Genomic DNA, 23,411 nt, shown 5'->3' on the forward strand with positions numbered 1-23,411 from the left:
CATAATAAACTGAATGAAACCATCTAGTAACAATTTTGGTTTTTTTTAAAAAAAATATTTTTGCTGTTTAAATACAGAGCACTTTAAAATTTCTCTTACAATCAACCAGTCACTAATTGCTCCAGCATTCTGTATGAAATCCATTAATATAAGCCATAATAGCAACTAACTGATTTCTTGCTCACTCCTACTTTTCATTCATTACATCATACCAATTTCTTTGTGTTATTCAGTGTTGGGCTAATATGTAGGATATGCTGTATGCATTTTTTAAAAATGTATCTTAATACTGTTACCTTGTGGTTTTCTGCATTCTCCATGGCAAAATATGGTGGCATTCCAGTTACAATGATTCCTAATAACACAGCTCCAAAATAAAGCACTACTGTGGAAAATGTATCAGTAAATTCCTGCAAAAGAGCAGATTCAAAGTTAGGGGAGGGGAAAATCTCCTTAAACAGGATTTGGATCTCCATCTTTTGGGTCTTGCCAGCCAAACCCCCCCCCCCCCCCCTTTTTGGCTGCCTACAGCAAAAATGTGAAGACAAACACTTGGTAGACCATGATACATCTAATTGGCAATATCTGGTGTAAAGAAATCTGAGGCCTTTTCTAAATTAACATATGTGCACAGAAACACTAGAGTTGATTCTCTGTTCTGGGGACAAGAAAAATATTCTACACAGCCAGTACCCTGCTTCAAAGAAAACGATGCAGTAGCATTTGTCTCCATGCTTAAGATGACATGGATAGAACCTAATGACAGGTTCTGACCATTAAAGTTACATAAATCTCCAATTCTGACATATTTATTACCTATGTTATCCCCCCCAGTTGAACACAAACAGGTGATAACCATAAACCAAGCTTGTTATTCTTTTAATCTGTTAAAAACATCTTCACTATTTTGCAAGCTAATTTACTACCCACCCTCTATATGTACCACTGCTATTTCTAATTTCATTTCATTGTTTCAGGAACTGTGCTTGCGCATGAAAGCTCACACTTTGAAAAAAAAATTGTTGGTCTTAAAGGTACCACTGGACTCTAGCTTTGGACTAGGGATGATACTCTTCCTACATCTGAGAAAGGGAAAAGGCCATTCATTCCTATATGAGCTATGTTTTTTCACAAAAGAAACTTTTAACTTTTCTTTACAGAAAAAGTTTCCATTTTTTCATAAATGCCAGGCATCTTTGAGTACCTGAAATAATTCTTTTCATGGTCCCAAGTGAAGACCTAGATAGTAATTATTTCATTGGCCATTGCTTCAGAACTGACTTTTGCTAACATCATCCCTCAGGAAAGAGAAGAGGTAGGAGTGATCCAACTCCCTCAGAAAGGAGAAGAGGTAGGAGTGATCCAGTCTATACATCTGTAAACTGTCCCAATACACAGAAGTGTGGTTTATTATTTTGTGGTCATGCCAAAAGATTTCAGAGAGCCAGCATAGTGTACTGTACACCCTCACGATTGGCAGTTGATTGATACTTCCGGAAACACCACAAATGGCAAAATCCACAAAGACTGAGAGAGGGGGATTGGGAGACCAAAATGGCCTGATAAAAGGCCCTGCTCTCACCCCCATGATACCAGCTTGGCTAAGGCATTGTCCCTGAGCTAGCTGGCCATCAAGTGATGTAGCTGCTGCCACCTGGTTGAGTTGTGCAACTACCTGGCAGCAAGACATGGCTACATGGTAGTGGTGTCAGACTAGAATCTGAGAGACTCAGATTTGAATTCCCACTCTGCCGTGGAAGCTTGTAGTTTGGCCTTGGGCCTGCCACACAATCTCAGCATAATCTCAGAGAGCTGTTGTTATGAGAATAAAGTAGAGGAGAAGAGAACAATGTTGTTAGTTCCTTTGAGTCCTCATCAAGGCAGAAACCTGGGTTTTAAATAGTTAATAAGTATTTCAGTTGCGTGTATGCTTACTTTTAATTATAAGGAATGCATTAGAGATAGAAAGAGAAAGGGGTATGTTGTGGGGAGTATTGAGATGGAAATGAGAAACCCAATTTTTATACTGTTATCGTGCTGGAGCACTAATGAGCTTGTGGACAAGTACAACATATGCAAAAAAAAAATTATTGGATAAACTATTTGGTGTAAGACAGCTGAAGCTGGTCAGGGCAGAACAGAACAAACAATTAATAATAGACCAAAAGCAGGAGAATCGTCTTCTCGCTAAGAAAAACTATCTAGTTATCTTTCTTTGTCCTGTTATAGACACTTTTATAACAATCTTTGGGGGTTTGTATTCACTTACTTGAAAGAAAGGGCTACTCCAGATATTGATGCTTTCAGATACATTTAAGCTGTGCAGATACAGGTTACTAATGACATTCATCACAACAGGTAAAGAATGTACCATGGTACGGTTAAAAGCAGCTGTGAAGGTGTAGCTCTGGAACAATAACAACAGACATTTAACAAATTAGCTTGCATATCTGAAGGACTTCAATGGAGACATGACTATGCCTACTTGTGGTATATCGCTCATGCAAGTACTCGATGTTTCTCTAAAAGAGTGCCTTTCACATACTGTTTTACAAGTCTGTAAGAGTATGGTAGTTCTTTGTTCCATTTAACAAAGTTCCCTCTTGGTAAATAACATATGGCCACTAAATGATTGTATGTGGATAATCATGCTGCAAAAACTGTTACTAAGCACACTAGAGAACAATATTGCACTGTGTTTCTTTTGAGAAGATACTGTTCTGATTTGGGATTAATCTATGAAAAGCACAATGCGTGAGAATTCCAGAATGCACAGAGGAAGAAGTGCCAATATTTTCTTCTGGCATCAGTCTCTAATGTACCCCGATCTTGGGTAGAAGCAAGAGGCTGCCAATTGAGCTCAAAGTTTCCCAAGTGTGACCAAGCTAGGAGGTGGTCTTTAAAGATAAAAAGAGATGTTTTTGTTTCCTAAGGGACTAAACAGGTGTATTCCCACAAGCCTCTAGTAGTGGCAAGTGATTACAAGTTCTTATTTCTTTTTTGAGGTGGTGGACTAAGACTGTAGAGGTGAACTGTTTATCACAGTTTAGCAGCTGAGACCTGGACCAGCTGGGTAAATTCTGCATCTCTTAAGGTGGTAGCTGTTGGACCTGTTATGCCAGAATAACAAATAATGACCAAAAAGGGTTTATATGATCCCATATAGTCTACTGCACATTTCCAGATACATACTTATTTCAATTCCCATTGTTTTCAAATCTGGTCACCTAGCATGCAGAACAGGGTTTTTTAGATAGTAGAGATTTAAAAGCCCACTACAAAGAGGTTTATTTAGCAGCTATTCTGAATTAGTCACTGTAAAAGATTTTTCCTAATATTCAGCTAGTATCTTTCCACCCACAATTTAAACTCATTATTGTGAGGGCCTCTGCTGCCAACAGAAACAACTTATTGCTTTCTTCTGACAGCTTTTCAGATACTTAAAGGGAATAATTGCAACCCTGTGGCAGCTTAGATTTTGCCTCTGCCTAAGAGCAACCAGAGAGCTGATGGAATGTTTGAGAGAGATAGCTGGAAAACATCAGTTAAGAGAGCAGCTAGGAGTTGGCAGCTAGGAAACTGAGACGGAAAAGAGTATGAGCGTTTTCGCACTGACCTTACTCGGCAGCGACGTCCCTCTTCACCGCGCAGCGTCTGCGCGGATTTCGCACACGTTGCTCCGCAGAACCCGGAAGAGCTGCAAAGTCCCGCGGCTTTTGCATCTCAAATGTAAACTGGTTTTTGGCCAGTTTACATTTGCGACGCAAAAGCCGCGGGACTTTGCGGCTCTTCCGGGTTCTGCGGAGCAACGTGTGCGAAATCCGCGCAGACGCTGCGCGGTGAAGAGGTACGTCGCTGCCGAGTAAGGTCAGTGTGAAAACGCCCTATGTCTGGTGAGGTGAAACTGTGGAGATGAACTGCTTAGATCTGGCTGAAGAGTGAATTTGTAACAAGGATCTCAATTGTGGAAATAGGGAAAGTTCAAAAGTTCAATTGGAAATGAAGCACTGTAAAATCTACCATAATTTCTTCAATGCTATTTTCAAAACATGAATGGAAGTTAACGCCTTGTTCTCATGGAAAGGAACAAAGACACACACATCAGTGACGATATCAGTCTATATATAGATTTTAGGATGTGAATAAACTAGTAGTGTGAATGGAACTCAACAACTGTGAAGCGATTGAGTGAAGGATGTTATTAAAGGGGGCTGGCAGTGGCTACCTTATTTGTTGATTTTATGAATGAGGATCTGAGAGATGAAATAGCTTTGGCTCTCTAAAGTTTTTAAAGAGATAAGAAGGCTAGGACTTATGATGGGCTGAACTATGTGTAACCCTTAACCTGTCTGAGAGAGAAGTATAGAGGGTGGTAGGTACTCTGCATGAGAGGAAAAGAGACATCACAGTTCCCTCTCAACCTCCCTTTCTCTAGACTATTTCCAAGTCCCTCCACCTGTCTTCATACGGATTGGGTCTCCAGATCCTGATAATCATAATCGCTCCATGCTGTCCACATCCTTTCTGGAGTGAGGCCTCCAGAACTGCACACTGTGCTCCAAGTGTGGCCTGACCAATGCTTTGTACATCAGGAGTATGGTGTCTTGCAATTTGGATATTTTGCCTCTAGATATCAGGGCCATCCCCATCAGTAGGCAAACTAGGTGATTGCCTAGGGCACCAGCCTTATGGGGGCGCTGAATTGGGAGCTCCCCATGTGACTTGGTGATGTTATCAGTGCGGGGGGGGGGGGCACCAGAAGCTAGCCTTGCCTAGGGTGCCAGACAGTCTAGGGCCGGCCCTGGTTGATACACTCCAAGACCACATTAGCTGGTTTTGCCTCTGCGTTACACTGACTTTGCATATTTACCATTTATTCTTGTTGAATTGCATCTTGTTCACATCCAGCCACTTTTCTGGAGTGTCCAGATCTCTCTGAATTCTATTCGCTATTCTCCAGGGTGTCCACTACTTCTCCCAATTCAGTGTGATCTACAAATTTACTGAGCAGGTCTCATTTATAAAAAGATCAAAAAGCACCAAATCTACTTGTTCTTCAGATGCTTTAAAATCCAGTCCAATATCATTCCTGGGAAAGAGGTCAGACTAACTTGCCAATAATTTCCTGGGTCATCCTTCCTCCTTTCATTTGCCCTCCTCCATTCCTGTGGCACTTCTAAGGAAGCCTCCAAAGAGCGCAGTGGCCGAGCAGCGGGAGTAAGGGGTCGTCTGGTGGCATCCCCAGGCGGGGTAGTGCCCTAGGCAGCTGCCTACTCCCACGCGCCGGCCCTGACTGGTCCTATATTCCAAGCCACCAATGCAGTCAGTGGTTCCCCTCCATTATCTTCTGTTCCCATTGTACTCCTCTTCCCTCAGTGGAAAGGATCAAAAAGAATACTGTGCTTCCATTTCCTTCAGCCTTCTCCTGAGAACTTCACAGTCAGCCTTAATTCTTTTGATGGAGTTCACAGCCATATCATTTGTTCTCATATGCACCATCATAAATGGGTAATGATCTGTAGGTGTGATTAGTTTTGGTATCTTGTCAACAATGTGTTAAATCTGAAATTAGTGTTGAGCATTCACCTTCCAAGTGGATTTCTTCACCCTACAATTTGGGTTCTTCACCCTACAATTTCCTTTGTTTGTTGATGTAACCTGGAACTTGCATGCCTGCCCTAGTAGCTACCTGAAGCCAAAAGCAGCAACACATACAGGAATGTAAAAGCTTCTTCAGGCCTGATCCCAAGGCTAAGAGCCACAGACAAAAAGTTCTCTGGTTCTTGTACCACTGTTTTCATCTACTTTCATCTTTCTATGTCACCCTGACCCCTTGTTTAGAAAGTCAGCTCATAAAGAAATAAACATAATATAGCTGCAATACTGAAACAGTATAATATGTATAACCATCTCTTATCCCTCCACTCCCCAGGACTAGTAATTAAATAAAACATGCATATTTTCTGGACTTCCAGGGTTGGAAAATGCCAAGTTGAACTGCTTCTCAGAAGGGGAGTAGGCTGGAACTTCTGTTCGGGGTAGTAGAAGGCAATCTAATGCCTACTGCCTACTTTTCTTAGTCAGAGATCAGTCCAAGATATGCACAGGAAACTTTGAGGAGATTTACCTTGGCTAAAAGGGAGTCCCGGGAGGGGGGGGGCTCCTTTGAGGCTTTGAGGGGTCTCAGGAGACGAGTTGCATTTTCATCATCTGCAGAAGTCTCCAGATTCATTTATTTGACATACGCTCGATAGGATCCTAATCTTTGATACTGCTAAACATCTAAAGCTATATAAGACCGGTGTTGATCTGGATAACTACAGAAAAGGTACAGATTTCTATCTTTTATTCCAGGACTAATTAAAGTTAAACAAATTAGAAGGTGGGAAATTGAAATCTAGAAAGCTTGGAAGAAGAAGGGGAGAAGGGGCGAAATTTGGACTTTGTAAATTTAAAGGACAGTGCTAAAAAGTGGAAAGGAATTTATTGTTTGGTCTACTTGCAGTTTTGGAGAAAAAGCCCCATTGTCATAGATTTGCAGCTCCCACAGCCAACACAGGAAATACGTCAAGTATCGTGAGATCTCTCTACCAGCAAAAACGGGATTTGGTAGCAAGCAAAGCAGGAAGTATTGGATGGAAAAGGGAAATCATTGAAGCAGCCAGCCTACTCTAGGACTATAATATCATAGAAAAACATCGGCGGCCATTGCTAGGAGGCTAAATTTTAAAAAAAAATTAAAGCGTTCAGGACATTAAAAATTGGTGGAGCCGACAGAGGTGATGATTATAAGGTAAATACTATTGGAACATTACTGTTAATAACCATTTTAGAAGCCTCTAGAGGAAAAAGGAAAAAAAACTTTAAAGTGAGGTAAAAAGTCGCGACCGCCATTTCGGAAAAAATAAAAACTTTAAAAATTAATATCTGAGCCCAGGAGGCTCTGAGGACAGCGAAATTAGGCTTATTGAAAAGCGCAAGCCTCACTCTTTTAAATCTGATAGTTGAAATTTAATTTGGTGAGGTCAAAATTTTCGATGTTTTTACATGTCAGACCACAAGCAAACCTGTGCAAGGACTGCTTCACTGGAGAAAATGCAGGACCAACTAGATGCAATGGAAGCCAGGATAATGAAAGGGATGAAGGAGATGATAACTGCTTCCAAAAAAGAAATAAGAAAATATATTGAAGAGCTAAAAAAAGATATAGAGGATCTCAGAAATGAGACCGTGGTGACATCAAAAAAAGTGCAAGAGGTGGAAGGGAGAGTGAAAGTACATGATTCCACCTTGTTAAAAATACAAGAAAAAGTGGCAATTCATGACTGCAGATTGATGGAGACCCAGATACGTCTGAGAGGAGTACCTGAGGATGAAGAAACTGATTTGAAAGAATATATAATAAAAATAATTGCAGAATTTTTGGAGGAAGATCCTGAAGGGACTAGAAACATGTATGACTATATGTAGAGTGAACTCACTATATGAAAAAAAAAAAAATCTACCAAGAGATGTGGTTATAAGATATATGACAAAAGAAATGGTGGGAAAAATCATGACTAAAAACTTTGAAAAGACATTGATAGTGGGAGGCAGCAGAGTAAGAATTATGAAGGAGTTGCCAAGACAAGTGATAAATGACAGAAGAGCATATAAGAAATTGACAGAAAAATTACGGTACATTGAAATGAGGTATAAATGGATAATACCTGAAGGTTTGAGCTTTGAGCTACAAGGAAAAAGGATTACAATTACAAGCACACAGGAACTGCATGGATTTTGTGAAGAACATAAAGAATTTGCACCATGATGGATTACAAATTATTATCTTGGAATGCAAATGGACTAAATTCACCACAAAAAAGAAAGGCAACGTTTCATTGGATTAAAAAGCAAAATTGTAATATAGTTTGTTTACAAGAAGTACATATCAAACAAAAAGATTACAATTTTTTATGGAATAAGCAATTGGGACTAGAATTTCATTCACTGGCTGAACAGAAGAAAAGGGGAGTGATTTTTTATATTAAACAAGAATTGGATCCGAAATTAGTGTTTAAAAATAAAGATGGAAGATTTGTAGCGGTAGAAATAATATTAAATGAAAAAAAAACAACCGTTGTTACTGGGACTGTATGCATCAAATGGAGCAAAGGATGCTTTTTTAAAAGACATTATACAACAATTTGATGAAGTGACATATGATCAAGTTTTGATACTGGGGGACTTTAATGGAACAATTAAGAACACACTGGATAGGTTTTGGGGGGGGGGGAATAATAAGGAAGGAAAATTGCCAAAGTCTTTTTTTTTAATTGGTCAAACAAGAAACTTGGAGGATATATGGAGGAAATTTAATCCTGAGAAGTCGAGAAGATGGAGATTGAATGAAGATTTACTACAGAATAAAGGAATAGTGACATCTCTAGAAAATGAAACTAAAGCTTTCTTCCAAATAAACGATAAAGAAGATATAGAATTTCAGATGGTGTGGGATACTTATAAAACAGTAATGAAAAGAATATTGATTACATTAAATAATAAAGATAAGAGGGCAAAAGAAAAACAGATGCTGGACATTCAAAATGAAATAAAGAAAAAAGTAGTGGAACTGAGAAAAAGGCCAGGGAAAAAGAAAATAATGAGGTAGATTACAATATTACAAACACAAATGAGACATTTGTTAAATAAAGAACTGGAATGGAATCTGAAAAGATTGCAACAGAAATCTTTTGAGGGAGCAAATAAACCTGGAAAATATTTGGCCAGGCAACTGAAGAAAAAGAGAGAAAGTAAAATTATCAATAAAATTGTGGTGGATGGAAGAGAGGTGGTAGCTCAAGAAGGAATAAAAAGAGAATTCTTTAAGTATTATGCCAAATTAGTTAAGGGTGTTAAAATAAAGAAAGAAAAGATGGAAGAGTATTTACAAAAGATTAAAACAGCACCCTTAACAGAAAATATGGGAAAAGTTTTGAATGATCCAATTGAAAAATAGAAATTGAAGCAGCAATTAATGCAATGAAAAATGGAAAAGCACCTGGGCCAGATGGATATACAGCTAAATTTTTTAAAAACCTTTAAAGAGGAGTTAATACCAAAACTTCAGAAATTGATGAACATGATAAGATTAAAAGGGCAAATACCAAATACATGGAAGGAAGCTGTTATTTCGTTGATTCCAAAGGAAGATAGAGATGTCACAAATGTAAAAAATTATAGACCAATCTCACTATTGAATAATGACTATAAAATATATACAAGAACCTTGGCAGAATGGCTTAAACAACATTTGACAAATCTTATAAAGGAAGACCAAGTGGGGTTCCTCCCCAAAAGGCAAATAAGAGACAATATTAGAACTGTTGTAAATATTGTAGAATATTATGAAAGACATCCAGAAAAGGAAGTAGCATTATTCTTTGCGGATGCAGAGAAAGCATTTGATAATTTAAACTGGGACTTTATGTTTGCAGTAATGGAGAAAATGGAGTTGGGGGAAAACTTTATAAGGATGATAAAAGCAATATATACTGAACAACGTGCAGGGCTATGTATAAATGCAGATCTTACAGAAGACATGATAATTAGCAAAGGTACAAGACAAGGCTGTTCTGCTTTCCCCACTGTTGTTTATAATGACTCTTGAAATCTTACTGATGCAAATCCAAGAAGATAAAGAAATAGAAGGATTAAAAGTAAAAGGATTTACTTACAAATATAGAGCATTTGCAGATGATATAATGTTTATAAATGAAAATCCCATACAAGTCACACCTTTGTTGTTAGCTAAAGTAAAAGAATATGGGGAATTGGCGGGACTTTGTATTAATAAAGAAAAATCAAAACTTCTATGTAAAAATATGCAAGTAAATAAACAAAAGGAATTCCAGAGGCTAACGGGTTGTGAAGTTACCTCTAAGGTAAAATATTTGGGTGTGGAGATAACAATGAAGAATATTGATTTGTTCAAAAATAATTATGAGAAGCTATGGCATAAAATGGATGAAGATATATTAAAATGGAATAAACTTAATTTGTCATTGCTGGGCAGAATAGCTGCAATTAAAATGAATATTCTACCAAGAATAATGTATTTGTTTCAAACTATCCCAATTGTAAAAAAACAGTAAACAATTCAATAGATGGCAAAGAAAAATTCCAGAGTTTGTGTGGGCTGGGAAGAAACCAAGGATTAAAATGAAAATTTTAACAGATGCAAAAGAGAGAGGTGGATTCCAATTACCAGATTTAAAATTATATCATGAAGCAGTTTGTTTAGTGTGGATAAAAGAATGGATGATGCTGTTAAAAAAAAAAACCTCTTAGCGTTGGAAGGTCATGGAAATAAATTTGGCTGGCACGCTTTTATGTATTATGGGGGAAAAAGATGGATTTTTTTTCTCTCACCATTATATAAGAAATAATTTGCTAAATACATAGATGAAATATAAGAAATATGGAGATGAGAGAAAACAGTTATGGATAGTGCCAGCAGAAGTAATAAAAATAACAGCTGAGATGGGTGAAGAAAAGTGGTTGTCATATAATCAACTATTAAAAATACAAAGTGGCAAAATAGAATTGAAAACTGCTGAAGAGTTGAATAATAAATATGATTGGTTCCAAATGCAACAAATAAAGAGCTTGGTGGATAATATTAAAACGGAAGGAATAAGAAAAGAGGAAACAGAAATGGAAAAAGTTCTGCTTGGAGACAACAAAAAATTAATTTCATATATAAATTTCAACTATATAAATTACTTTTAATATGGTCTACGGAAGATGAAGTAGTGAAATCTCAAATGATTAAGTGGGCAATTAATGTAAATAAAGAAATACAGATGGAAACTTGGGAATATTTGTGGAAGAACTCTATGAAGCTTTCGACGTGTCATAGTATTAAAGAGAACTGTTTTAAAATGATGCATAGATGGTATACGACTCCTAAAAAGTTGGCAAAGATGAATAATAATATGCCAGACAGATGTTGGAAATGTAAAAAACATGAAGGTTCTTTCTACCATATGTGGTAGACTTGTGAAAGAGCAAAAAAGTATTGGCAGATGATTCAACAAGAAATTTCTAGGACCTTGGGATATTAATTTAAGAAAGTTGCAGAGACTTTTCTGTTGGGATTACAAATGGAAAAATTTCCAAAAGAAGATAGAACTATAATCTGGTACTTGCTTTCAGCTGCTAGGACATTGTATGTGCAGTTGTGGAAGCAAGAAAAAATACCAGAGAAATGGGATTGGCTTTTAAAAGTTATGACATGGAGTGAAATGGACAAATTAACAAGAATTCTAAGAGACTATGACATAAAAGTTTTTAAGATAGAGTGGAAAAGTTCAGAAGATATGTAGAAAAAGAGTGGAAAATAAAAGGACATTGGAAAATTTTTGATAATGATTAAGTCTTAGAAGGAAGAAGAATGTAAATTTTTGTTTTTATTAGTTAAGGGTACCTTTTAATATTAGTATTATAAGTAAATAACACCGGCGGGGGTCAAGTAACGGGGGGAGGGGTGGTTAGAAAGTAATATATGGGATAGATAAAAAGAAGTTATTAATGATGCAGGAATAAGATATTGTTACCATATGTTACTAAATAAAAATTGTTTTAACTAAAACATGCATATTTTCTCACATTATCTGTATGAAACACATTTATTGCTGCACTGTGGGGGGCAACCGAAACATAACCACTTCGATTCAATGCTGTAGTGTGTTGTGCAGACGATACATAATCACTGCCATTGAAGATCTCCGTTAGTATATTTTGACTTTCAAGTGATCTGATGACGTCCTCAATATCTGATTCTAAATGAAGAAAGTGACATATCAGTAAAGACATTTTGTGCATACAGCTCTGAATACGCAATAGCTCTCCCATTCTTAATAACAAATTTAATTTGTTATTAAGCCGCTCAGGGCGGCTTACAACAATAAAACAACAATTAAAATAATATCATAAAAATAGATGTTATGAAACAGGAGCAGCACAGTAAACCATCTTACAGACATAGGCAGTAAACAGCATGTGGCTGATGGCTAACAGCATAACATAACATCATAATAGTAAAATGCTGGAGGAAGTGATGATTTTCAAAGGACACCTGCTGGGTTAATTAAAAGCCTGGCAGAAGAGCTCTGTCTTACAGGTCCTGTGAAACCTTGATAAGTTACGCAGGGCCTGGGTCTCCAGTGGGAGCTCATTCCACCAGATAGGAGCCTGGACCGAAAAGGCCCTGGCCCTCGTTGTAGCCAGCCGGGCGTTCTTAGGACCAGGAGCTATGGGTGTCCTTAGGACCATGGACTATAAGAAGATGTTAAGCAGCAGATCTCAGAACCGGGGAGGGGGGGGTTCATATGGGGAGAGGCAGTCCCAAAGAAAGCTCTATATGTATATCTCTAAAGTGCATATAGAAATACCACTGGGATTTCAGCTAACATGAAGGTCCTTGTTTAAGAACTTATGTGCACCTCAGGAACCAAATAGAACTTTGGACTGTGGGGAAAAGGAAAGGTCCCCTGTGCAAGCACCAGTCATTTCCAACTCTGGGGTAACGTTGCTTTCACAACGTTTTCATGGCAGACTTTTTACGGGGTGGTTTGCCATTACCTTCCCCAGTCATCTACACTTTCCCCCCAGCAAGCTGGGTAGTCATTTCACCGACCTCAGAAGGATGGAAGGCTGAGTCAACCTCAAGCCGGCTACCTGAAAACCCAGCTTCCGCCGGGGATCGAACTCAGGTCGTGAGCAGAGCTTAGGACTGCAGTACTGCAGCTTTAACACTCTGCACCACATGGCTCTGTTTAGGACTGTGGACAGAGAGACAATTATATTAGCTCTCCCAAGGTTTTTTTTTTAAAAAAAACAGCTATATTACTTTCCTGCAATCCCTTCCCACTGTACCCAATGGGAAAACAGGATTGCACTTACCTCTAACTGTTGTTCATCAAATTGTCTTATGTGCAGATGCACATTGTGACTGTGCATGCACAGGCTGTCCTAAGAGAGAACTTTCTGGCTTCTAGAGACTAAAATGGACCTTCTTACTGTTGGTGTGTGAGGTGACATTTTCATACCAAAACCAACATGCCATGAGGGAGAAGTGCTGTTTCCCCTCAGTTTTCCAGAGCTGCAGGAAACTCAAAAAAATGTATAAAAGATCTCAAAGCAGGGCAGAAGGGAGGCAATGTGTACCTGCACAGAAGAAAACTTGACAAACAACAGTTACAGTTAAGTGCAACCTCCTTTCATCTTTGATCTTCTGTGTAGCCCCACATTGGGAGCATAACAAGCTACTAAGGAGGTGGGAGCAAGCCTCTCAATTAAGAAAAGGGTGTAGTGCAGCTTTCTTCTTGACTAAGAAGAGAATGTAGAGCAACTCTGCCAACTGCTGATTCTCTTCTGCCATTTGGGTTCATAGCATAATGATAGATGAAGGATCAGTGGAAGTTCAAGTAGTTACTCTGCAGACATCATCCAGTAGTTACTCTGCAGACATCATCCCGATGTATGCGAAGAAAAGCAGTCAAAGCCTAAGCCAAAGTGGGGTGAGCTTGAATGGACAACGTACAGGAGACTCCCACTTGGTGATAACAGAGTTTGATGATCTGGATATCCAGCATGACAGTCTGAGATGAACCAGCATAGCCATTGCAGGGACCTGAATAACAGATAAACTCTAGACCTGTTTAAAAACCCGGAGTTCTTTGTAAATAATGCAATAACACTCTTTTGACATACAAACTATGTAGAGAACTGTCTGCTAGGGAGAACAGGTTTGGAAAAAAACACTGGGAGGGTAATAACCTGGGCCAGGTGAAACTTACACACTATCTTCCGGAGGAACAGAAAACTTGACTGCAACGTGACTTTATCAAGGAAGAAAACTGGGTAGAAGGAGGATCTTTTCTGGCTGAGGTAACGGCAACTTTTCTGGCTGAAGTAATAGCAACTAGGAAACAAACTTTTAGGAAGAGTAAAGAGACAGAGTATGTAGCTATTAGCTCAAAAGGAGATAGCATCACTTGCAATAAGACCAACAGTAGAGTCCACTGTGAGATAATAGGGGCCATGCATGGATGAAGGTTATAAAGACCTTTCAGGAATTGCCTAGTGGTGTAGTGGAGAAAAAAATAATGGTACCATCTATAAACTCATGAAAAGGAGAGATGGCTTCCAAGTGTACTTTTACAGAAGAAGGTGCCAACCCTAACTACTTCAGGTAGAGGTGGTAATCAAAAATTAATCATAGATGACGGCATTGTGGCCCTTTCCCATCAACCAGGAGAAAAACCTATCCCATTTGTAAACACATGAAATGCAGGTGGAGCACTTTTGAAGTGGCCTTAAATGAGGCATGATCAAAGAGACAACTGGTGGTTAATTTTGTGAGGCCTAACAGCCTCTGGATGCTAAAGACAGACTAAAACCAGTTGCATAAAAATCTTGAGATCATACACTTTAAAACAGACACATGGTCAGGTGGGGAAAATGGTCTACTGAGAGTGGAATCCAAGATAGCCCCAATAAACAGTATTGTTTCAGGACAGAGCTTGGATTTTTCCTAGTTAACTGCTAGACCTAGCTTAGGCACAGCAGTGTCAAATGTCAGTAAGTTGATAGGGTCTCTGCTGAAGAATCAACCAGCAACCTGTTGTTTAGGTAAGGAAATATGGTACAACTCTTAGTTCACAAAAGGGGAGGGACGGTGGCTCAGTGGTAGAGCATCTGCTTGGGAAGCAGAAGGTCCCAGGTTCAATCCCTGGCATCTCCAAAAAAGGGTCCAGGCAAATAGGTGTGAAAAACCTCAGCTTGAGACCCTGGAGAGCCACTGCCAGTCTGAGAAGACAATATTGACTTTGATGGACCAAGGGTCTGATTCAGTATAAGGCAGCTTCATATGTTCACCACTATACATTTTGTAAAAATGTGCAGAGCAGTGGTTAGTCCAAAGGGCAAGACTGTGTAATGGAAAAAAAAATTCTGCACAGTGAAAATGAAGATACTCCTTATAATCTGGGTGAATAGAGACAGAGAAGTGGGCATCCTTCAAATCCAGAATCACAAACCAAAAATTTAATTTCAACATCTGTAACACAACTGGCAATGTAATCGTGCAGAACCTTTTCACATGTAAAAGCTTATTAGGAGCACACAGATCCAGAATAGGCCTAAGGCCTCCATCCCTCTTAAGGAATCAGAAGACATCAAAAATAGAATCCCCTACAGAGGTTAGTTGGGAACCCTTATGCTATTAAGGTCCTGCAAGGTCAAAGCTAACTGTTCTGGACAAAGTTTAAGTCCAGTAGCACCTTTAAGATGAACAAACTTTTATTCAAGGTATAAGCTTTCATGTGCAAGCACTCAGTGTTTGCACATGAAAGCTTATACCTTGGATAAAACTTTGTTGGTCTTAAAGGTGCCACTGGACTCAAACTTTGTTCTGCTACTGCAGACCAACATGGGGCTATCCATCTGAATCAGTCAAGTGGCTTTCATGGGAAGAATCCAAAGTAAGTCTGTGTAGGCATTCCAGCCTGTAGTCATTGTATAATGTATAGAATCCAGGAATCTGAGGTAACATCCTTCCAAGACAAGAAAGGCAATAATTTCTCTGAAAATGCTAGATGAGACACCGGACATAGTTCTGTAACTCAGAAGAGGGACTACTGGCTTTGAGGGACTCCTTAGGAGACTATGGGTAAGACAGTTTTACTCTAGGTCTGGAGGCTCTCTTCTTCCCTTGAAGCTGAGGTAGTGGATAGGACTGATAAGAAGGACATTATTGCAGAAAACTCCTCTGTGATGCGGTTGCTGGTAGTGATAACGCAGTTGGAGGGCTGAGCATGTGAGGTAGTAATGCCCAAAGATTTTGCAGTCTACTTATTTCTTCTTATTTGTGCCAGAGTGTTGTCAGTCTTCAACAAGAGGAGATGACTACCTTCGACAGATAAGTCTTCTACTTTGGCACTTGATACTGGAGGCACTGTTACTGCAGATGCTATAGACTATGCAGAGCAACCTCCCACATGTCACCCAACATTCATGTGCTGTTTTCACAGCTTAACTGCCAATGCACATTTTCCCACTGGTATCAATTCAAAGATGACATTCCCTTCCAGGAAAGTAACAGGTAAGTGGCCATAATGACCTGGTAATTTGCAATGCAGAGATTCAGAACTGCTGCAGAATACAGCTTGCAGTCCAAAGCATCCATCTTCCATCTCTCACTTGTGCTTATTCCATGATGAGGGAAGATGGAGAATAAAGAGAAACATGAAATTGTCTTGCTTGACTTTGTATATGTTTTCCAGGTTTTTCCCAAATGGCCACAGCTATGTCAATAAAATCCTTGAGCATAGGAAATGTTGCTCTCACTGGAGCATCAGAACAAGGGCACTCGGGATTGTATACTATGTTTTCAGCTTGGATGAAAAAAATCCATTTCCAAAGATTTAGCCATCCACAGCACCTGCTCTGAGTATAGATGGAGGTCTTCATAGGGATAGCTCTGAAAAGTTCAGAACCAATGTCAGAGTGGGAGGTCTCTTCCTCACATTCCAAGTCAGAAAGCTGATGTTCCAGAAAAACGAGGATTAAACTGCATGACAGGTGGGCAGATGGTACAGAACTGAGGTCAGAGATTAAGAATGCATTTGAGGAATGTTGTATGAATCCCCCTTTGCAGGACCATAAGGTGGGTAAGGTTAAGAAGGCCATGGGCCAGATTAAAACAATATGGACTAGGGCATGTCATAGACAGGAGGCTGAGTTGGAACTGCATGGGGAGGGCCTGAATGCAGTGGGACAGAATGGGCTTCTTCCTTGATGACATGAAATGGTGAGGAAGGTCAGATAATACTTCACCCACCAATAGAGAGTCCTCTGGATCCCGAAGATGCAAAGACAGAGTCTGAGGAATCGGCAGATTTCCTTCCAACGCTATTGGTTCAGATACCTCAGAGTGAGGAAACAACAGAGGTCTCTATTGCTGTTTGGGCCATGATGGTATGGATTCCTTGTCAAGGTGTTTTGATTAACTTTCTTGGGCGGTGGTTCTGAAGCAGTCTGATGTGAAATTGATGGACATGTAGGATGACATCTATGTGGGTTCATTGTCATAACCAAGGATACCAATTCCATTTCTGAAGAATGCTCCAACACAGCAGATGACTTTGATGCTGGCTTGTTGGAGCTGGAGAGGCCTATCCCAAGGTGTGGCTTCCAGAAGTGAGGCCCTATCATTCCTCACCTTGGGAGTGAACTGCTGGCAGTGGCGGCAGGCACTGACATTATCCGATTCTCCCAAACAGATGAGAAAGGATATTTATCTTTTCCAGTCATCTTTGTCCCATAATGGGCATGCTTTTTAAAGAATGCCTTTTGAGCCACCTGAAATAAGCAGAAATGGTGAGGAAACAACAGCAGCAAAACTAGATCACATCCTCTCAGCATGGCAGCAAAAACAAACTGAGGAAAAAAGCCTCTTTTTCCTCATGGCACATGAAAGTTTTGGTGAGAATGCCTCCCTTTGCATGCCGAAGTGGAGGAATGCTTTTCAGTCTAGAAATTTCTCTTCAAGGATGGTCTATGCATGCACGGTCCCTATATGGGAATGTACAATTCCTGCTTTCTTACCACACACAATTTATTTCCCCTGTCTTTAACTTTCCTTCTCTCCTCCCTATAGCATCCTCTCCCTGGGAAAACTCTGTCCTAGTTGACTCTGTATATGTTTTCCAGGTTTTCCCCAAATAGCTATAGCTATGTCAATAAAGTCCTCGAGCACACCAGCTGTGCAGTGCCAGCCAGGATGAGCCCAGTTGCACAAGGGTGAGTTGGTCTGGAGGGGAATTTCCTCTTCCCATGCCTTTTCTTCTTTCTCTCCTTCTGGCAGTCCCCATATTCTCAAAGTTTCTCTGCTTCCTTCTCTTCTTCCCATCCACCATCAACCCACCGTTTATCCATCTCCTATCATCAGTCATATTATTTATGTCATTTATACTCCACTTTTCTCCACTATGATGACCCAAACCAGTTTACATCCTTCTCATCTCTTCCATTTCATTCACACAACAACTGTGTGAGGTAACTGAGAGTGTATAACTGGTTACCCTGTGAACTTTGATGGCAAAATGGGGATTCAAATCTAGGTTTCCCTGATTCTCTTCTGAAAATCAAACCACTATACTACATTGGCTATCATGGGATAGCTGCTGCTGAACAACAGCAAGCAGGTGGAACTGGGTGAGTTATGAAATCATGTGGTAGCCAGTAACTCAGTGGTTGATGCTGAAAGCCAAAACAGCCCTGGAAAGGGGCCTGCCACCTCCCCCTTTTACTGACAGAAACCAAGGCTTGAAGGTTGGCAATACTGGTGTGGTTACTCTGCATGACCAATGAGGCCATTCATTTTTTTAGGCTACAGACACTGCTTCTATCGTTTTGGAAAGTTCAAACATGGAAAGTTTTTTTTTTTTTTTTTAAGATTTCAGATTTTTCTGCAGACCAGAGTCTTTTCTCAGGTTTGCAGAAAGATCTTGTCTGTCCATGGCCCCAATCTTTGGATTTAAATTTCCACAGATTTGGCCATACTAAGAATTAGATATATTGAGATGATACATAATGTATGTCATATAGCACACAGAGTTCTAGGAACGAGAAAAGATATTATGTTAATCAAACTGAAAGTTCTGCATTGTTGCAGGAATTACTGTGATCCCACACTGGAAGTATTTGTAGCCCGTATGCCACACTAATCAGTGAGCAGAACTCTTGGGGGGGGAGGGGGTTGGAGAGAAAACTAACCAAATAAATAAAAATGAGTGGCTGTAGTTAAAATGAATTTCCTTCTTACCAGTGGAATTTTGAATGAGGAGACTCGTTTTGTACTTGTGATAAACATCTTTTGGCTTAAGGAAGTACAAGTCAGGAGAGAGCTTGATAGGTACCACAGCATTTTTTAAGTAATGCCGTATAAGAAACAAAAGAATCTGAACGACAAGAAACAATGTGAATAGCAAGAACCTAAAAGAAAAGAAAAAAAATAACAATGATCCATACTACCTACAAGTTACTTAAATAGTGGCTTTTCTACAGATCAGCAGAATTCCACTGACACTGCAATTCAAATTTATGAAGCAAACGTGCATACTCAAGATCTTTTCTACATTAAGTATAAGGGTGTGTTAAATCCAGAAATCTGTCAGTGGAAGGCACGGTTATGGATCTTTCCCACATTCTACTACCCTCAGCAGCCCCTTCTGATTTCAGGAAAGTTTATTCCTGGGGTCACAGGACCTGTTTGGACTAACAGCCATGAGAGTCACAAAGCTTCAGTGGGGAGAAGGGAAGGTGTATAATTGTTCCTTTCTGCTTCCATCAGCGCAAATGAAATGAAAAAAGCAGAAGAAAGGAGTTCTTTCACATCCCTCCCCCTGCAGCTTCCCAACCCTCATGATTATTAGACTTTGTGGGTCCCACAGCCCCAGAAATAAACTTCAAACAAAAAAGACTTCCTGCATTAATAAATCACTGCCTCTAACCCAGCGTTTTGCTGGATCAGACGAAGATCCACCTAGCCAAGAAGAAACCAGTCAGCATAAGGTGGATTTCCTGGCCTGTGGCCTATCTTCTGCCCACACTTACAGTACATGTAATTATTTCACTCAGTCAGAGTCTAACATTATAATCCTGTAGAATAAAGTTAAGAGTCCAATAACATCTTTAAGACCAATGGCATTTTTTTATTCAGGGTTGAACTTCCATGTGCATGCACACTTCTGCAGACAGAATGAAAGGGAAACACAAATAACACTCTTACATATAGAAGGTGAGCAGTAAGTAAGTATACAGAATAATGAAGATTTCAACAGATTAAAAGAATAATAAGCTTAGTTAAATGGCTATCACCTGTTGGGGTCAACTGGGGAGAACAACATCACAAAGACATAATTATGTCAAAATTGGAGTCTGATATGTAAGATTGCTATTTCTGTTTCCATTTCATTCTGTCTAAGGAAGTATGCATGCACACAAAAGCTCACACCCTGAATAAAACTTTGTTCTTCTTAAAGGTGTCATTGGACTGTTTTATTGTTTTAGACCAACACAGCTACCAACCTGGAACTCTAATCCTGTGAACAGCTGTACCGAGGCAGCAATCCAGGAGATCTAGTGATATAAAGGATTTGGCATTCTTATCTGGATTTCTAGTTCCCCTTTCTCTGAAGACTCATTTACAATTTTTTTTTAAAAGTAATAAATAAAATACATAGAACATGGCCCAGCTTCCCATGCAGGGATTTCCTCCTGGCATCTCCCTAGCACAATGGGACAGATATGTAAGCAGATTTTGGCCGTTACAGGAATCGGGGAGGCACATTTTCCCAATGAAACATACTTACATTTGAGCAACTTGAAGTAAGCCGGCCCTGACCTGGATTGCCCAGGCTAGCCTGAGACAGCAGAAGCTGAGCAGGGCCTGCTCTGGTTAATATTTGGATAGGAGACCACCAAGGAATTCCAAGGTGTTATGTAGAGGAAGGCAATGGCAAATCATATATATTTGTCTCTTGACTTGAAAAATGCAATGGGGTCACCGTAAGTCAGCTGCCACCTGACAGCACTTTACACAAATATCAAGCAAAAACAAAGGACTGCATGAGGACAAGGGAAGTATGTACATATCTCCAGATATCCATAATGATGTGGTAGTGAAGTCAAAACAGGGCTCTTTTAGGCCCAGTGACAATTCTTTTATACACTGTGCCCTTGAATATGACATATACTATAATCAGTAGAAAAGAGTAAGAGTCCAGTAGCACCTTAAAGACTAACAAAATTGGTGGTAGGGTATGAGCCTACCACCAATTTTGTTGAAGTGAAGACACTGCTCACTTCTTCAGATACGAGTCACTTCTTCAGATACATACTATAACCAATCTGCTATAAAAAGAACTAACAATGCAGCAACTCTGCTATCACTGTGCCACTTATTTCTGTGTCTCACACCATAAAATCTTGGCCAAGCAAGCACAAGCCTGAGACACTTACACTGCAGTTGCTGATTTAACCTCGCGTTGTAAACTAAGGAAATGAACTTTAGCCATAGTTGAGACCTGCTTTTTCCACAGAGACTTGTTGCTCACGGCACGAGATTTTGTTTCAGATAGTATCAGTAGGCTTTGCTCTAATTCACCAATAGATTTTGCATCTATTTCATCTTCAGATTGCTGTGGGTTAAATACACTAAAATCTAGAAAAGATAAGAAAACTGGTCAGACATGAAAATGTATCTCTAGTGAGCAGATCATTGGTCCATGACACTTGATGCTATATCAGTTGAAATTGCATTTACATACTAAGGCTGCAAATTTAAGCATCTTTGGAAGTCATTTCCATGGAACCCAGAGGGATTCATTTCCAGGTAAATAAGCATAGGTTTGGCTATTATTTTTGAAAATTCTTGGAGAACAGGAGAGGTGCCGGAAGACTGGAGGCAGGCGAATGTTGTCCCCATCTTCAAGAAGGGGAAAAAAGAGGATCCGGGTAACTACCGACCTGTCAGCTTGACGTCTATACCTGGAAAAGTTTTAGAACAAATCATCAAACAGTCGGTCCTGGAGCATTTAGAAAGAATGGATGTGATTACTAAGAGCCAGCATGGGTTTCTCAAAAACAAGTCATGTCAGACTACCCTGAGCTCTTTTTTTTGAGAAAGTGACTACCTTGCTGCATCGGGGGAATGCTGTAGGCATTGTTTATCTTGATTTCACTAAGGCTTTTGATAAGGTTCCACATACTATCCTTGTTGACAAGTTGGCAAAATGTGGTTTGGATCCTGTTACCGTTAGGTGGATCTGTAACTGGTTGACAGATCTCACCCAAAGAGTGCTTGTGAATGGTTCCTCATCCTCTTGGAGAGGAGTGACAAGTGGAGTGCCTTAGGGATCTGTCCTGGGACCTGTTTTGGTCAACATCTTTATCAATGATTTGGATGAAGGAATAGAGGGAATGCTTATTAAATTTGCAGATGATACTAAATTGGGAGGGATTGCAAACACAGAAGAAGACAGAAACAGGATACAGGATGACCTTGACAGGCTGGAAAACTGGGCTAAAACCAATAAAATGAATTTTAACATGGATAAATGTAAAGTTCTGCATTTAGGTAGGAAAAATCCAATGCATGGTTATAGAATGGGGGAGACTTGTCTTAGCAGTAGTATGTGTGAAAAGGATCTAGGGGTCTTAGTGGATCATATGCTGAATATGAGTCAACAGTGTGATGCAGTGGCTAAAAAGGCAGATGCAATTTTGGGCTGTATCAACAGAAGTATAGTGTCCAGATCACGTGATGTGATGGTATCGCTTTACTCTGCTCTATTAAGACCTCATCTGGAGTACTGTGTTCAGTTTTGGGCACCACATTTTAAGAAGGATATAGACAAGCTGGAATGGGTCCAGAGGAGGGCAACGAAGGTGGTGAGGGGTCTGGAGACCAAGTCCTATGAGGAAAGGTTGAAGGAGCTGGGCATGTTTAGCTTGGAGAGGAGGAGGCTGAGAGGTGATATGATCACCATCTTCAAGTATCTGAAGGGCTGTCATCTAGAGGAGGGTGTGGAATTGTTTTCTGTGGCCCCGAAAGGTAGGACCAGAAACAATGGGTTGAAATTAAATCTAAAGAGTTTCTGGCTCAACATTAGGAAGAACTTCCTGATTGTTTGAATGATTCCTCAATAGAACAGACTTTCTCGGGAGGTGGTGGGCTCTCCTTCCTTGGAGGTTTTTAAACAGAGGCTAGATGGCCATCTGACAGCAATGAAGATCCTGTGAATTTAGGGGGAGGTGTTTGTGAGTTTCCTGCATTGTGCAGGGGGTTGGACTAGATGACCCTAGAGGTCCCTTCCAACTTTATGATTCTATGATTCTATGGTCTGTAAATGAATATCCTACAATACACTCAGGGATATACAGCACATTTTTCTGTATCTTGCAGGAAGAAGAGAAAAATGACACAACTGATTAAAGCAAGGAATCTAAATACGTTTAAAAATCTGGCTCAACAACAAAAACCTCTAGCATAAAATGATATACAATATCTTTAAATGAGTTAAGAACAATGTGATTTTGTATTGTTATAAATGAAAATCATGTTAGGAATGTGAACATAATAATCATAAAAAAAAATTATAACAGAAGCTAATGCTAGTTGTTTTTCACCTGCTTGGTCAATTTCAGCTTCAACTTCTAGTTTGAGGAATACATCTTCCAAGGTTGTCATGGAAACCCCATAGGAGATAACACCCAGATGAGAATGAGTGTCCAGATCAGAGAATAATGCTGAAACAGAAAGGGGAAGATGTTAAACTACTGCTTAGAAATAAAATCACATT

The 23,411-nt window shown here is 39.7% G+C and overlaps 1 protein-coding gene across 2 annotated transcripts in view; it reads right to left on the minus strand.

Moving 5' to 3' along the window:
* ABCA5 (ATP binding cassette subfamily A member 5) overlaps window positions 1-23,411 on the minus strand; it is a 125,043-nt gene that overhangs the window by 54,606 nt on the left and 47,026 nt on the right. For both annotated transcript variants that reach the window (XM_060252221.1, XM_060252222.1), the window contains exons 17-22: window positions 23,239-23,358; window positions 21,070-21,271; window positions 18,872-19,041; window positions 11,650-11,822; window positions 2,270-2,407; window positions 297-410 (exon numbers count right to left, since the gene is read on the minus strand). In XM_060252221.1, coding sequence (XP_060108204.1) covers window positions 297-410; window positions 2,270-2,407; window positions 11,650-11,822; window positions 18,872-19,041; window positions 21,070-21,271; window positions 23,239-23,358 — 917 coding nt within the window. The remainder of the gene's footprint in view (window positions 1-296; window positions 411-2,269; window positions 2,408-11,649; window positions 11,823-18,871; window positions 19,042-21,069; window positions 21,272-23,238; window positions 23,359-23,411) is intronic.

Source organism: Heteronotia binoei, chromosome 13, assembly GCF_032191835.1.
Source record: "Heteronotia binoei isolate CCM8104 ecotype False Entrance Well chromosome 13, APGP_CSIRO_Hbin_v1, whole genome shotgun sequence".
NCBI lineage: Eukaryota > Metazoa > Chordata > Lepidosauria > Squamata > Gekkonidae > Heteronotia > Heteronotia binoei.